The sequence below is a fragment of the Channa argus genome, chromosome 8 (genome assembly GCF_033026475.1).
Source record: "Channa argus isolate prfri chromosome 8, Channa argus male v1.0, whole genome shotgun sequence".
NCBI classification, from domain to species: Eukaryota; Metazoa; Chordata; class Actinopteri; order Anabantiformes; family Channidae; genus Channa; species Channa argus.
The window spans coordinates 19,598,063-19,614,081 of NC_090204.1; the positions used below are offsets into that span (position 1 = coordinate 19,598,063).

A 16,019-nucleotide genomic window follows, 5' to 3' on the forward strand; every position below is an offset into this window, starting at 1 on the left:
GACCACAAGCCAGGCTATTGTGATCCGAAGTGTGCTCGGGGGGGTTCAGGAACAGTGATCTCCCCTGCTGCACGGAGCTGATCTGTCACTGGCTTCCTCCAGAAACCGACCACAGGCTCAGGAGTCGGGCTGCCTGTCAAACATGACCTCAGTGGCCCAACTTCCTGAGCCATGTAAGAAATGGAACTTATATAACGTAAAACACATCAAGATGTATTTTTATCGCCTGTTTGAAAGTCTGTAGTATTCCACACCCTACTTTAACCCCTATGTGACCTCACTGCCTCAATCTTTACCGAAAAGCATTTTTGTTATTAACTACAGGTCTTATGATTAAGATTAATATTTAAATGTATGTTTGCAAACGTGTTCGAGGGGGAACACTCGTGTGAAAAAATTACAGGGGCCACATTTTCTGGGAGTGTGACCTATATGCATTAGGATATTGTCTGCTTAAACAAAGGGAACCATCCTTCATGTGAGCTGACAGATTTCAATCCTTCAATTCAAACGTATTGAATGGTAAATCCAGAGCTTCTCCTGCTGTGGCCCTTCTGTCGGTAATTGCTGGATGCTGCTTGAGTGTGTTGTCCTGGATCTTGGATGAAGAGTTTTCCGATCTGTGAACTTCCACACGTCTTTGCCAACAGCTCCACCGGCTCTCTGAATAGCCGATTACTAGTTTATCACATACTATATAGCACTGGGATTTCATAATTGCTCTTTGTACCACTCATTTTCCTAATCATTGACACCCGAACCACTGACCCCGTGGTCAGTGGACGACTGCCTTACCAACTAAGCTACAGCCGCACCACTCTTTGGTATTGAACAATGGCTCGAAATAGCTTCTGGATAAATTCTTACATGTCTGTCACATTCTCTGTTAGAAGCCCTACACATGTGATCTCCCTGTACACTTAGAGTCGGCTTTACCTAATTTCTACCCAACGGAATCCTCCATTACCTATCCAAATCCACCTCTGCACCAATAGTGCTCAATACTAATTACTGGCACAACTCCAAGGTGTTTCTCAACAGCTGTCGACATGATCTTGATCTTGTCAGTCTTCCTGTGCACAACAGTTAGTGAAACCTACCACAAAAAGTACAGAGTTGTTTATTATTGTATCTTCTTTAACTTTGGAGCATGTCTCCACTGTTTTTCTCTACGCTAATTTCCTGTGCACGCACTGCACTTCTGCTGCATGCATGCAGCACTTTAGCTTGCCTCCTGCCTCCCATTTTCCAAACCCGTGCTTCCCTGAACACCTACCACACCTATGTTTGCCCTAACAAACAGCTGTTCCTGACCGGGCTTCGGATACTTGAAACATCTCAGTGGTGGAGGGACGCAAGGCCCAACCTCATAGCTCATGTATCCTATAAATCAGGGCATTGTTTTCCAGCCTACCCACTGCTATTTAACTGGATCCAGTGTGTTCAGTCAATCTGAAGCTGGAAGATACCAATTTGCTTTGTCTTTCTCCAACCTGCCCTCATCTTAAATGCTATCTTCCAGCGTTGGATTGACTGAACACACCTGCACGTGATCAGCAGTGAGGAGGCTGGAAAACAAGCAGTGCAGCATTTTCTGAAGTTTGGATGAAAAGTATCACATTTCACACCGTTCCTGGTCACTTTAAGGTTCTGGCCTTGATCACTTTTTCTCCCACAAAGTTTTCTTTAATTTGATCAGCGGACACAGCTGTCAAAACCCCTGAAATGATTTTTATCACCAAACAGTGAGCACTGCGCTCTTTTCTGGTCCAATCTATTCAGTCTGTTTGCCCTCCCTGGTTGAGCACTATCTGCATAATGATCCATTATGCAATATATTACCTTCCTAATCTCTCAGAGTCATTGTTTATGGAATTTGTTAGGTGGATGTGGTTCCAATCGATGCACCATCTTGGGTAAGTTTAAGGATCAATTTAAACTTGTCTCTCTGGCTTTTCTCTGCTGCTGTCCCTCCATGGATCACCTCCATGGGTCAGTTTCTTTGACATTTTGCTCTTGGCTCCTGGTGTTTTCTGCATGTATGTCCATTAGTACCTGATCTTATGATATTCTGAACATCAAACGAAGTTTCCTCTGCCATCTGCTGTCCATTCACAGTCCAGTTTGCCCTAAACCTGCCAACGTACACAGCCCTGAAGACTTTTCTTGCTAACACAAACCAAGATGTCTAAAAGGACAGTTTCAGGTTGTTGTGTATCTTACAGAAGCGTTGCTCGTGAGTATTTCGTGGAGTGAAGTTATTTAATCAGAATTATGCCCCATGGATCATACGGTGCACTTGTTGACTGGTTGGTCGAGGTTTTTAAGTCTTAACTAAGCAGTAAACTCACATCCTACCTAGATTTCTCACCCTTCACCCTTACACAGCATGAATGATGAGCGCTGGGTACAATAGTTAAACACTGGTGGTAAGAATGGCTCCAACTAGGAATCCTCACCAATTTCTCATGTACATTGGCTTAAGAGTCTCTCGGGGAACCTGGAGAACGGTCCCAAGACAGGTCAGACTCCTCAAGCGCAAATCTCATCCTGAAAATCTCCCACTCTTCTCTAAAAGGATACCAGTTGAAAATCACTATTCCTGAATGGCTGCTTATTCGCTTTGCAGTAACAATTCTCTAAGTCAAATATTTACTGTGGGTAACTTGTGTACAGCCTTCAGCACATCTTTATCAAACAGGGAGTGCTATCTACGCTCTACTATGCCAGTATTGATTGTATCAGTCTGTGGTCAGCAGTAAACTGCAGAAAAGTGTGTTTTTCTCTTATATGGTTACAAGGTATTTCAGTGTTTTGCAAATTCAAAGGTTTAGAACAAAAGTCATTTCAGGTTGCTCCATTGTCCATAAACACATTTACTCTTTGTTAAAAAAAAACAACTGGCATTCTAATGACAAGCACAAAATTATTTTTGTTTTTGTTTTTAATTAATTAAATTCTTTCCAAATGTAAAATAATCAAAAAAGCAAGTATTTCTACAAGTGTCTTTTTACTTTTGATAGTGTTAAAGAGAGTGTTGACTAATTACAATACTTTGGCTTCACTTAAAACGAAGTATTTTTTACAATCCTGTACATATATGATAAAAAAAAAACATTACACATCGAAGTGGAAACTAATGTGACAGTGTTGAAGTTACACAGGTATTATATCGTTATTACTAAAGATATAATACCTGAGCTGACTGAATTAGTCCTATGAAATATGTATTACAGCCCAAGTGGAAGGTCTACTGCAGATTAAATAGTACTGAACCATTACTGAGTGTAAATCAAACTGGTTAATCTATTGTAAGATGATGGGGGGGCGTGAGTCCAAGCAGAATGACTAGGTGTTGAGAAGGTGGGGGCCAGGGTTGTTTTCAGTCAGCAACAGACTGGGCCCTGTTCTTAATGTTGTTCATAAGCCAGTTAGTTGGATGTGTTTGAGCATGATTTGAAGTATCTTCAGATAAAAATAAATCTGATCCAGAGCTGTCGTTAGAGCAATTCCTTTAGATGTCATGAGCACAACTCCAATTGTATCTGGTTACTTTGATCATCTTTAAATGCTTATGTTAGGTTATAGGTTTAGCTCTTCTGCCGCGCAGAGCAGCTGTGGCTTTTCTCTTTGCATTATTTCCCAGTTTCCTCCCAGAATCCAAAGACGTGCAGCGGTGGTAACAGGTGTTTTTCGTTGGCCATTTGGGTGAATGTGAATAATATTTGTCTCTCTGTGTGTGGCCCTGATAGGCGACCTGTCCGGTCTGTACCTCGCCTCTCGCCCAATGACATCTGGGTCTGATGCCAAATGTCTATATTTGATTAGAGCTCAATTAGTACACATTGACTAAGGAACTAGTCATGGAATTTTAGGCTCACTTTAGATGCTTGCATGTGAGAGACGTGATGTAAGGTACAGTGTCTGGCAATCAGTGAAGTCAATCATCAGAAACTAAATAAGAATGCACTGCATAAAAACCTGGTTTGACTGAGCGACGTGTGATGAATACGATATTGCTCCTTTAATTTGCTTTTGTGCAGTGCGCCAGGATGTGGTTAAACCAGCAGAGATAATCAGCATCGGCTGTTGAGGCATGTGAACCCTTCAGTCTCATTAGATGTCATAAGCAGTCTAGTTTGTTCTTCATCAGTGAGACATTTAGAGACTAAAAAGGCTCCGATAAGTGAAAACCCAAGAGGCTGAAGCTGGTTGGTTATGCAGTGTGGGAGTTCTCACGCTTCTAGTTTTCCCCAAGTCCACAATGGTTATAAAATCCTTTGTCATTAGTGTCTCTTCATGCCTTTTGTTTGTTTTTCTTAATATGTAAATGTTTTTTTCAGTTTTTTTCTTTGAGACATTTTATACTAAGGAACCAGACAGATGATGAACAACAAACACATTTGGATATCAGCTGATCTCCTGCTTGTCACTATGTGCAGTTATGAACTGAAAATAGGGAAATATAAAATTATTTTTACTCTTACCCAGTCTTCCTAAACCCTCTTTTTGTTTTTTTTTAGTTCTTACTTCCACTGTGCTAAAAGCACACTTCCTTCCCTTCCACAGAACAACTTGTCACACTAACCCCTCACCACTGCTCAACCCTGCCCACCAATGCCAACTGAGAAGTGTGTGTGATAAACAACAGACACACGTGTGCTGCTAGTTTAGGTGCCATGGTAGTTTAGTACACACACAATACCGCAGTCTACCATGAAGTTGCTGTGCACGTGGAAGATACTTATTATCCTGTGGATACATGTGGAAATTGTGCCTGGGATACATTGCGAGAATGGAGCCATCAGTCATCTGTCAACAGAAGGTAATGCTCACTAGTTATTTTGATCATTTGAAATGCAATTAGAATTTAAGTCAAATTAACACATCTGTATTTCTTATTTACTCTTTATTTGTACTAAAAATGTTGAACGTTAACTGTGTGATTTTCCCCCAAAGTTCCTGAAAATGTTATTGGTCAAGTCTTACGGAAATTAGATGTTAATTTGTGGGAAGAGAATATGCTGTGGCTGCATCTTAGCAACCACAGATTATTCCAAAAAGGACTAATTTATTGTCTAAAGTTACTTCTCTTGTGGTTAAACCCATCTCTGCAAACAAGTTGTGAGAGGAAGGCAAATTATGCCATGTTATCATCGTTAGGACCAAGATCTTATGTGCTAATAGGTACTGGATCAACCTGTCCCTGATGTGAATGGGTCGTGATTCTACAAAGTTAGAGTGTCCAACTTAACATCTTAACTTCACAAGTTAAAGAAAAATAGCCGCTTGCTGGACTTTGGGGAACCTGTTTTTATTCCACTTGAACTTATCCGTTGTGCTTGTCCTTTCCGGAGCAGATGTGTTGCTCTTAAAGGACGAGGAGGCTCCTAAATGTTTCACCCGGACAGAAATGGATTTCACCTGCTTCTTTGAGACGGCAGACAACAGGACGTATGATTTGCTCTACAGCATGGCGCGGTATGTTCTCCACAGTAAATGTACTGTGTTTTGTATGTGCAGAGATCAAAAACACTTTACTTAATGTTTTGTTAAGTTTCTGTTCTTTTGGTTTCAGGTGTTTTTGTTGTAGATTCAACTTCTCAAAAGTTTGTTCCCAGTACATACAGGACTGCAAAGCTTGAGTAAAATAGGGATGTTTGCACAAATGTGGCTAGTTTTCACTTACCAGTAGTGATGTAAACATTTGATGTGACATCCCAGTTTTTAAAATGGCACCACTTCCCTAAGTACAGAGTTGTCGTTTTTTTTCAGAGCCACACTTGGATGGAAGATCTTCAGTTTCAGATTCATTCGCCTTTCATCATTTGACGTAAACCCAGACAGACTTAGTAATGTTTAGATCAGGAGTTTGCGTGGTGGTCACAGCATCTGTGACGTGAATCATTGTTCTGCTTCATCACTCGGGTTGTATTTTTGAGCTCAGTGACATACTACAGAATAAATTCAGGACCAATCAGACCCCTCCACTAGACGGAAGAATGAGGTCACAAAACAGATGACTAATGCAATTTCACAGTTTTGCATTTTTTTTATTATTCTTATTGAAGTTGGGAAGACTTGTCTGAATTTAGTCCATGTTCGATCATTCATTATTAGTCAGTGGTTTATTCAGTAATATTCGGTAAATTAAGATTTCAGACACTTGCTAAGAAAGTGGCTTGAGCTGTGTCACAGTAATTGCCACTTTTTTGTTCTTTCAATCCCCTTGTGGCTTTAAGTGCATGATGGAGTGGACCAATCTGCACACTGAGCAGTTGGGCACTCGGGTGTTTTTCTAAGGCACCATCATAGGTTTTGAGTTACTAAATGCAATTACCTGATTAATAAATCCCACATTGTCTGTTTGTTGTCACTTGTGCTGCTCCCTCCTGTCCAGTGAGACAAGTGAGAAAAGGTGTGCCATGTCTGTTCGGGGGACAGACGAGGGAACTCTCCTCCACATCTGCTCATTTCCTCCCACAGATGTTCTTATTTATGTCGACATACGGCTGAAAGTGGTGGAGCGCAACACCTACATCAGCCTTTACAATCGGACCGTCTGCGTGGAGGATCACAGTAAGACATTTCTTTTTAAAAAGGGACCGGAGACCTTTTATTTGCCAGAATTCCTACTTCACATCTGTGTGAGGTATGGAAGTCAGGAGGAAGGAATTAGGTGACTAATGCATGGTACAAAGCAAACCAAGAGAGAGAATATGGCCCACATAACAATCGGAGCTTATTCTAGTGTGGGTTCTGTATCTGTAGGTGGGTCACCTGTCAATACAGGAAGATCATGCAGCAAGACACTAAAGGGACGTCCTGACCGGTCAATTAATATCAGATTTATTTATTTATTTATTTATTTTACAATAGATTCTGTAATTTTTTTTTCCTTCTCTCCTCATCATCATTTTGCCTCCAGTACTCTTGGACCCTCCCTTCAATGTGTCTTTGCACCAAAATGATGAAGCGGGACAGCTACGGGTGTCATGGCACAGAAAGGGCAAAACATACTGTGAAAACATAATGCATAAGATTCGATACTCATCCAAGAGCCTTGGACAGAGGACAAAGGAGGTGCGTAACACTTCTGTAAATGCAGACTGCTGTACAGTACAGGGATGGTTAATACTTGCACTGACTATAGTATAGAATAGTTTTCCCGCAATTACAGGAACTAATTGGCAATGTCTTGTGCTTAGTGCGTTAAACTGCCAGTGTTCTCAGTTAAATTAGCAAACCACACATTAATTCTTCTGGTATTGCCTGTTATTAAAGGTTCAGGATTCAAACAATCAGTTGGTCGGTTAGGAGACGGATTTATAATTTGGTTAATTAAATACATCGCTGGCATATTTCCTTCTATTTAGTTAAACAATTGTAATGAGTTAATCTGTCTTTTATGTGCTGGTGTTTCGTTCTACTGGACCAGGAGAGTCACGTATTGGACTCACTTAAACCGGGGGAGGAGGTTGAGGTCCAGGTTACTTTAAAATGTGCTGAAACATCAGAGAAAGGACACTGGAGCAGCTGGTCACAACCTGTGCAAGCTCTGGTTCCTCAAAGTGCAGGTAGGTGAATCTACAGCATCTATAGAAAAATGTTTTGTCTTTTTTTATGTGATAGATGCAGTAGGACGGTGCTAATTTTCTTGTCTTCTTCGTGTCCAGAGGACGTCTCTCTAATCTGCTATACGTCTGACCTGCAAAATGTCACCTGCCAGTGGAACGGGAGCATATATGGTGCAGAAAACGAGTACAAGCTTTTCTACAAAAACTGTCTAAGGTACAGCAGTAACGTGTACTATCACCAAATTCTTCATTGAACCACAAACTGCTGTGTGCCACTGACTTTCAGTGGAAAACCAGGTAGTTTTTAGTGGCCCAGTAAATACAGCTTTTAGTTGTTCAGGTTACAACCCTTAAATATGTCTTGACCCCTGCAGCGAAGCTCCGAGCTGCACTGAATGGACCGAATGTCTGGTTAACAAGCACTTTGGGGATATGTGTCGCTTCCACGGAGACAGGACCGGGAAATACTTGGTCAAGCTCAGCAGCACTCCAGCACCGCTCAGCAGAACCTTCTATTCTCAAAGGTTCACTCTCAACAACAGTAGTGAGTGAACTTTAGTTTTTGTTTTAAAGTTTTGATTAAAAAAAAATAGGACTGGATATTTTTTTTTCAATCAGGGGCCAGAGAAAGCAGGGCTCTGTGAGTGTATCTAACAAATTGTATATTCTGTTTGCTTTTAGTCAAAACGTCACCACCAGGTTCCCTGAGAGGTTCACTGGAGAAAGGAAAGCTGTGCTTGAACTGGGAAGCTCCCCTTCTTTTTTTTTTGGCTCACCTGCAGTATGAAGTCAGCTACCAGGCCAGAGGAGGAGGAGCATGGATGGTAAGATATTATTTAAAAAAAAAAAAAATAAAGTGCCACTTGAAATTGAAAACTACTGCATTTAAAGACCTAAAGATTCCTGAGGGGAATGTGGAATTGCTGGTGCATGCAGACATGGCACATCATCGCCAAAAGTACCATTTGATTTGACATTCGAAGTCTCATCCTGTCCCCAGATGGTATCCATAGAGGGTCCGGAGACTGGAGCTTGTCTAGAAATTTCAACAGGTACTCAGTACCGTGTGAAGGTCAGAGCTAGACCCAAAGGGTCTATTTACTCAGGCCACTGGAGTGACTGGTCAGATGTGCTGACTGGCGACGTGCCCACTGATACGGGTGAGCTCCCTCTGAAAGTGGGGGGGGGGGGTATTTAATATTAAATACATTCATTAAATGTTAACCATTGGTTGCATAAAAATCTGAACTAGAAAATTGCACCAAAATGCATTACATCAAGTGAACTGTTATTTGGACGTGATGCTAAAATAATTCTGGTTTTAGTTATGCAGCCATTTCAATGTAAGGAGATGCCAAGTTTGACCTGTGATATTAAAATGACATGTAAATGTAAAATCACAACACTTTTCTTATTGGACTTTGCTTTGATGTTTTCTCCTTGACTTAGATGTTTGCTTGCCTTGTACCTCACGTGTAAGTCGTTTTGGACAAAAGCATTCAGACTTTAATAAAACCTAAATGATCATTACAGGGATGTGGCTCATGCTGTGTATCCCTCTCTTGATGCTGATAACTGCTATCATCCTCATCCCCTTGATTTCCTCATATTGCAGGTACAGTAAGGTGTTTATCCACCTCCATTCCGAATTGAATCCGTCAGCTGCTTTATTAGGATTCCACATGGAAATTAAAACTAAACGAAGATGTAGACTGTACAATCCAACATTTTATTGCTTTGCACTTGGCTGTCAAAAAGTTGAATTCCCTTCCTTTGTTACTCAAGTTGTTTTCACTTTCTCTCCGTGTCCGTTTTCTTCGTCAGTGTGCTCAAGCAGCACTTTTGGCCACCGGTTCCCAACCTTGACAAAGTCTTACAAGGTTTTCTAACTGAGCTCAACAGGCAGAAATGGGTAAGTTAGGAAATCACACCGACTTACCTTCCATCCTGTTATGCAAAAGTTGTGCTGTTGTAAAGTGTCTTCCCAATTTAAAATTAGCCACGTAAAGCCTTGTAATATGGATATAGATAATATAGATTCATATTAAGTATAAGTTTACAAAGACTGATAAAATTAGTGTGATACAACCAGGTGATTTTTAAATTTTTTTTTTTTAATTGAAAGTTTCTGCTCACGCTCCAGGATCCTCCACTCCCAGCAAAGCATTGCCCTGAAACCATGACTTCATCTGTGGTGGAGATAATGTCCGAAGAAGAGGTTTCAAGATTGGGGAAGCCATTCGAGGAATCCACCCAGCTCCTGACACCAGAAGGAGGCTTCTCCAGCAGAGTGCAGGTAGACGAGAGCCCAGGAAACGAAGCCTTCCCAGACTACGTGACTCTGAACAAAGACACTGTCATTATTTGCACAAAACGAAACAACTACGTGTATGAGCAGGTGGGAGAGAAAGTGGACCCGGTGGTGGGAGATGGGCTCCTCCAAAAAGGCCAGTGTTCCTGCACTGAAGGCACAGTCTGTGTCCCACTGTGCTTGGGCAGTGAGTTTCTTAACCATTCCTACTTGCCTATTGCTGAGGCTGCAGAAAAATGTAACCTCAAGGTCACCGTTACAGGGAGACCTGGAAACCTCTATACTAATTTCCCCTGCAGCTAAACGTACAGAATAGTAACTGTACGCCAGTGAAAGTAAAGTGTACTTCTTTAAAGTTGGATATAGTCAGTGTGTAAATGCTGGGTGTACATGAAAAGCCCAGGTTTCAGTCTGTCCTACTGGCTTGGTGTGCAGCCAGTTGCTTTTCTACGCATACGGCTTTTGCGGACCTCCGATTTCAGTCCTCTCACCCACTAAGTGCACCAACAAAAAGATTTCTGTAAGCTGGCCAATCCAAACAAAGTGTCAGTAGAACAAAATAAAAGCCCTAATGTATGCATATGATTTAACTTTGACTTATTGAGTGTTATGTCTTTGTAATATAGGGGGAGTTACGTTTTTGATCATAGCTTGTCACCTGGCTTCCTCTCATTTGTTTTTCACTGATGTTTAAGCAGTATATTCTACGTTATTTTTACTTTCTGTAAGAAGTGTTTCCTCCAGATAAGGGCTGATAATTTATTTACAATGCTGTTTTTAATGATGACTAAAGGGAACAACAGTAGTTCACAAGCTACTTAGTGGGGTTTTACTCATAGTCTCACTCTGTGGCTTTGGTTATTAAGGGGACTTTGCTTTGATGAGAAATAAGGTGAGAAGGAAGTGACATGAAGTGCTGGCTCTTATTACACAAGTTTTCAGGTTGAGTGTACTTTTTTTTTTTTTTTTACTTATTTGTATATTTTTATTATAATAAATTGTAGCTGGTTTGTCAGACCTTTTCAACTGTTTGGGTTTTTATACATTAACTCATTTGTGTTGTGCATAACTTTTGTTGAACTTTAAATGTTTCTAAAGGCAGGTGACATGGACGAGAGGTGTACGTAAACTCAAATAATTCCTTATTCCCTGTAATTTTTCCTTTGTGTGTGTGTGGTCATTACAGACCAAAGAACAGTAAAAGTAAGTCCGAAGATTTTTTCCTTCGTCACCCATCTGTGCATTACATTAACTTTTTGCAATGAACATTAAAACACTTCATGTATTCAGTTCACGCTCTGTGAACATTTGGACTTTATAGTACATGTTAAACTGCAACATAGGTGAGTGTTTAGAAAGCAGTAGAATTGAGCAGCTTGCTATATGGCAGCTCTCACTTTGACACTATACTCTGCAGTAACCAAGTGCAAGTTTTTTTTTGTTTTACAATTTTCTGCCACAAGGTGGCAGCAGAGAACAACAGACGGATCACACCTTTTGGAACAGGTTCACAATTTTTATTTTGTTGTACATAATGAAACCCACTAACCTTGACTTCAAAGATGATGCCTAAAAATGTAATAACTTTTAATTAAAAAAAGAAAAAAAAAGTACCACACAGCTTGGTGCTATTGTTAATTTATTACTCGAAGTAGAGGAAAAGCTCAATTTAAGAAGAACCAACTGATTATGACTCAACTGGAACGAAAACCAAGAGACCCGAGTTCAAACAATGACAACATCGTGACTACTGGAATGAGTAATGGGATAAATAAGAGCAGTCGAAGTCAGCACACTGTTTCAGGAGCAGTTAATCACATTCAGCCTAAATGTCTTAGTTCCATTTTGAGGCAGAGGTAGGAAAAGGTTACAGTGCCTTAGAGCTACATATTCAGCCAAAGGGTGATTGTGGACACTGCACAAATTGGCTAAAACTGCCTTTACACCCTTTTGGCTGACAGTTTGTTCCTGCCAGGTTCAGCCTTGTAAACTGTGAGAATCAGAACTAGATGCTCTGTAACTTTGCTATCACCCTGCATCCATCCAGCTGTCTTCTGTAAAATATGCTGCCAGTGTCACAAGTTAATGGCAGGCCATGACATCTAGAGTTTTTGGCAGACTGTATGATATCATGGCCATAAATTAGCCGGGAGTCGACTATGAGGCAAGAGATGACGGTGGGAGAAAACGACTTGAGAGAGAGCGAGCGAGCGACAGACAGAAAATGTGGTCAGTGTTTGCTGGCGTACGATCCTCTCCTCCCAACAGGAATTCTTTCCATGTTCCATCACTGCCCGCTTGCCCCTATGCAAGCGTCTATGGAGGGAGGTTGACTCACCTCCTGATGTAATTTCCTCAACCTTCTCACAAAATCACACTGAGAAACAACAGTTTTCTGATGCGATGCAGTAGGCGATGTGCGTACAGTGTATAACATCTACAGGCCTCGAACGTGAATTCAGCATCTACAGTGATAAGGCCACTAAAACAGAGCTCAACAACATCCTTCATCCCTGAACGTAGTAGAACATAGGTCAGTTTCACAGCATGCTCTGTTGTGGAGTTACAGAGGAGGCTGACACAGGTTGGACCAATGGCGTGCAAAAACTACAGTGTCTTTAGACTCAATCAGCGCGAGTAAAGTCCAGTTTTTCCATGTAGGCAGACCTTAAAATAGGCAGAGGTGTTGTGTTAGCGTAAATAAAATGTATTAAAACCTACTGTAAATTTACTACACAGACGACCTTCATCTGTCCTGCAGGTTAAGTTTGCGTCCAAGTGCTGGCCACAGATGGCCCCTTTTTTTTTTAAATTAGCAGGCTACTGTTAGCTTCTTCAGCTGGTTGCAATTATTACGGATCACAATTTGTCTCCAGTATGCTACAATCAGTCGCAATGGTTAGTAAGACAAAAAAAAAACTAAAGAGCACCTCAGGTCTCAATGGCAGTACTGAGAAGATTAATCACAAAATCATAACGCATCCCAAAAAAGCACAACACTGATCATAACTAAAGCTTAAGTCCACAAGAACAGAATTTTCAGAACAACAACAACAAAAAAAAAAAAAGTAAAAATCCTTTAAGATTTGTGTGTTTGTGGCTTTGAAATAAAGCACAGGCATGAATTCTGCTCAGTGCCAGTGGTAAAGAAACTGCAGTAATTTCGGTTACAAGTATAAAACGCTGCTGGAATTGTTTTCTCTATCCTCGCTCCAAAATACAATTTGAGAAATGAAAAACATTTGCATTATATAATCCACCAAACGCAATAATAAAATCAGAGTTAGAATGGTGAGCTTAATCAGTTTAAACCAACTGCATAAACTTTTCATTGCAGATTGTTATGCAAGACAAAAACAAAAACTAATTCTCTAACGTCTATAACATTTGTTTAGCCCAGTGCTCTAGTCAGTGTGGTTTCAGTGTGCAGACTAGTTGTCAAGGACATATATCATCAATCATGGCTTAGCATGGTGACGATTTATGAGCCATTATCGAACCTATTTTATAGCAAATGTTAGAATGCGTCCAACTAAGGAACAAAATAAGGCAAACTTTAATAACCTAAAAATGACAGACAACCAACTGTTTTTATATTGATTGAACTATTCAGTTGCTCTTTAAGACCTTTTAATGTAATACAAATGTTTAGGAATATATTATCTTTACATCACAGCTCTGACAAACTTGCCTATATCTCCAAAGTAAAGAGATTTGTTAATCCTCAGGATCCTTGGTGATGGGATACAGCACAGGCTGATTGGTTACTGTGCACCGAGGAACTCCCTGGTGAGTGCGATCAGATGTTGGCCTTCTTGTCGACAAGTACAGAGCAGCACGTGAGGGCTCCATCCACTTTAACCTTCTCCGTGTTGGACACAGGAATCAGCATGTGGTCCTTCAATTTCTCGAACACCTGCACGAGAAATGGTTGGGCTGGTCATTGTCGAACCAATACAATGCTTTAAATCAATCATTTTTCTCTCTAGCTAAATGTCTTTATTCGAAAAATAATCAAGTGCAAAATACATGTTGTCATGGCAACAGCTATTTCAGTTCTGCCTCCCATCTCTGCCCCTGGGAGCCAGATCAATAAGCAGGGTATTGAGCCAGAACAACCACAAGGCCTTTAGAAAACATCATGTGCATTGGTGAAGCTGGAAGGTAGAAGCTATGCAAGGCTCAAGTTCACTCATTGCCAACCTGTACATGTCCGTCATGTTACAACCCTGCAGAGGCACATGACTTGTAAAGTGGAACAACAGGAATTCAATAAAGTTTCCTGCTCTCCTGGCAAAATAAAAAAAAAAAAGATCGGGGTGAGAACAGTTGCAGCATTTTGAAAAAGACCCACATGAACTACTGTCACCCTGTGGATATTTTCCTGAAGAAAACCAGTGTTTTCCTACCAGATTTCCAAACCAGGATATTTTTCTCTTTAAATGCTTACTTCAACCCTGCTGCGATGCTTGCGGCACAGCCAGAGGAACCAACTAAACAAATTCTAATCTCATGACTCAATACGTGATCCAGATGCCACTATTGGTTTTTCTTTCCCTTTCTGTCCTGTTTTTCCATTTTTGCCTTTGTCCTACTGAAGACAAATGCGTGTTACTGTTGCAAACAAGACTAACGCATTAACATGCTTGCAATGACGACTCTTTGTCCCGTTTGCATGGGCAGTCCAATGGCTCTCAAGACGTCCTGTTGGCACGAGATCGTCAAAGCTTTTGAATTTTAACAGAAAATTTACTATAAATAAAAAAATATCATTCTACTTCATTTCAGTGTGGAGCAAAGAGGTGAACGACAGAAATGGACTTTTTTTTTTTTAATCTAAAAACAAAAATAAAAATCTACCTGGGGTCTGGGGAGGTGGGGGAGGGGGAACCACAGGGAAGGTGGTGCTTTTACATAACTGCCCCAAAACAACATCATTAAAAGCCCTGCTGTTCGCAGCATTTCCGCCTCTGAAGAGTATTTTTTATTTATTTTTTTTAAATCACTTGCAGCTGATGTTGGGTTGGCAAAGGAGGGATGTGGTGGCATAGTCCCTCACAATATGAGCTGTTACATTTCACTTGTTCTTCGGGGATGAAAAAAAAAAAAAAAAAAGTGCACACAAACGCCACTGTTAACCATTAAAGATGCCCCGCCTCCACACCCTCTGGCCCTACCAATCTTCTCTCATGACCCCCCCGCACTTCACGACCGGACTCAAAACATTTAGGATGGACAATGTTTAGACTTGGGCAGCAGCAGAAGCCTTGCAGAGTGGAAACGTGCACCGATTGTAGAGCTACTGTTTGAAAAGTCACGATTGCTCAACTGATAAAACTTTCTCTGTTTCTCTATTTTACTACTTGTGCTCGACCACTTTCTTTAACCTGGGAACTTGTCTGCTTTTTGTTTTGGGATCTAAACATAAAACCATAAATCCATGACTCAAAGAACAAAATTCATTTCTTACATATTGTTTCAAACAGTCTGCTTAAAGTTGCTACCAAAGTAGGAAGCATGGAATACACGGATAGGTTCTTTCATGCTCAAGATAAATTCCCTCAGTTAACCTTCCTGGAACCGAACTGAGCCTTTGCTGTGGATTTAGGTCCAAAGACGCATAATTTTGTGAATTCCTTCTTCTAAAAATAACCAGCGAAGGTTGGGGTTTAAACCACAGAGTACATCTTGAGGTCTGAGCACTGTCTCTGCAGATTGCAGGGTGCCGGACTCAATCCTGTGAGAAGACGTCAACTTGCCGGGATGGGAAGTGACCCCATAGCATCTAAATAACACGTCTACTGCCGAGGCCTTCCAAACCCCAACGGACAAAGCGAGACAATAACATGTCATTCACGTCAAGCTACTGTGGAAAGTCGCACACACAAGTGTCACGAGTGAAGGACACTGAAATAAAGTCAACATAACAATCCTTAAGTACAAACAGAGGTTTCTTTATCCAATTGAAAGAAATGTTAAGAGACATTTTTTGGTATTTGACAGTTGACAGACTTTAGACTACGAGGTCATGTGGGCACACTAAGTCCATAGTTTTTATCTTTATCAGGTAAAGTATTTTTCATGTTTTAGTTGATGTCAGGCTGTGTTATCTGTTGGGACATGCGGGTGGC

General features: G+C 40.8%; 2 protein-coding genes across 5 annotated transcripts in view; one reads left to right on the top strand and one right to left on the bottom strand.

Annotated features, from left to right (window-relative positions):
• The first annotated feature begins 75 nt into the window (after positions 1–75).
• On the top strand, positions 76–10,910 carry mpl (MPL proto-oncogene, thrombopoietin receptor). Of its 2 annotated transcripts, none has more exons than XM_067513088.1 (12): positions 76–4,825; positions 5,361–5,481; positions 6,401–6,579; positions 6,929–7,083; positions 7,439–7,577; positions 7,677–7,791; positions 7,952–8,121; positions 8,259–8,401; positions 8,578–8,737; positions 9,111–9,192; positions 9,402–9,489; positions 9,703–10,910. In XM_067513088.1, the coding sequence occupies exons 1-12, from the start codon at positions 4,717–4,719 to the stop codon at positions 10,189–10,191; spliced, it is 1,950 nt and encodes a 649-aa protein (XP_067369189.1). In that variant the 5' UTR covers positions 76–4,716; the 3' UTR covers positions 10,192–10,910. The 2 variants fall into 2 exon arrangements, with proteins under 2 accessions (XP_067369189.1, XP_067369190.1); XM_067513089.1 differs by having other exon boundaries at positions 9,721–10,910.
• A 599-nt stretch (positions 10,911–11,509) lies between these two features.
• The window catches only part of ddah1 (dimethylarginine dimethylaminohydrolase 1), a 57,200-nt gene continuing 52,690 nt past the window's right edge, over positions 11,510–16,019 (bottom strand). For all 3 annotated transcript variants that reach the window (XM_067513091.1, XM_067513092.1, XM_067513093.1), the window contains one exon: positions 11,510–13,804. In XM_067513091.1, the coding sequence (XP_067369192.1) occupies positions 13,688–13,804 (117 nt within the window). In that variant the 3' untranslated portion in view covers positions 11,510–13,687. The remainder of the gene's footprint in view (positions 13,805–16,019) is intronic.

What these genes read in the sequence shown, in the direction of transcription:
- mpl (XM_067513088.1), top strand. Translation starts at nt 4,717, where the DNA reads ATGAAGTTGCTGTGCACGTGGAAGATACTTATTATCCTGTGGATACAT. An exon ending in CAGTCATCTGTCAACAGAAG is followed by an intron (nt 4,826 to 5,360) that starts GTAATGCTCACT and finishes TTTCCGGAGCAG; the next exon opens with ATGTGTTGCTCTTAAAGGAC. An exon ending in GAGGAGGAGGAGCATGGATG is followed by an intron (nt 8,402 to 8,577) that starts GTAAGATATTAT and finishes TCCTGTCCCCAG; the next exon opens with ATGGTATCCATAGAGGGTCC.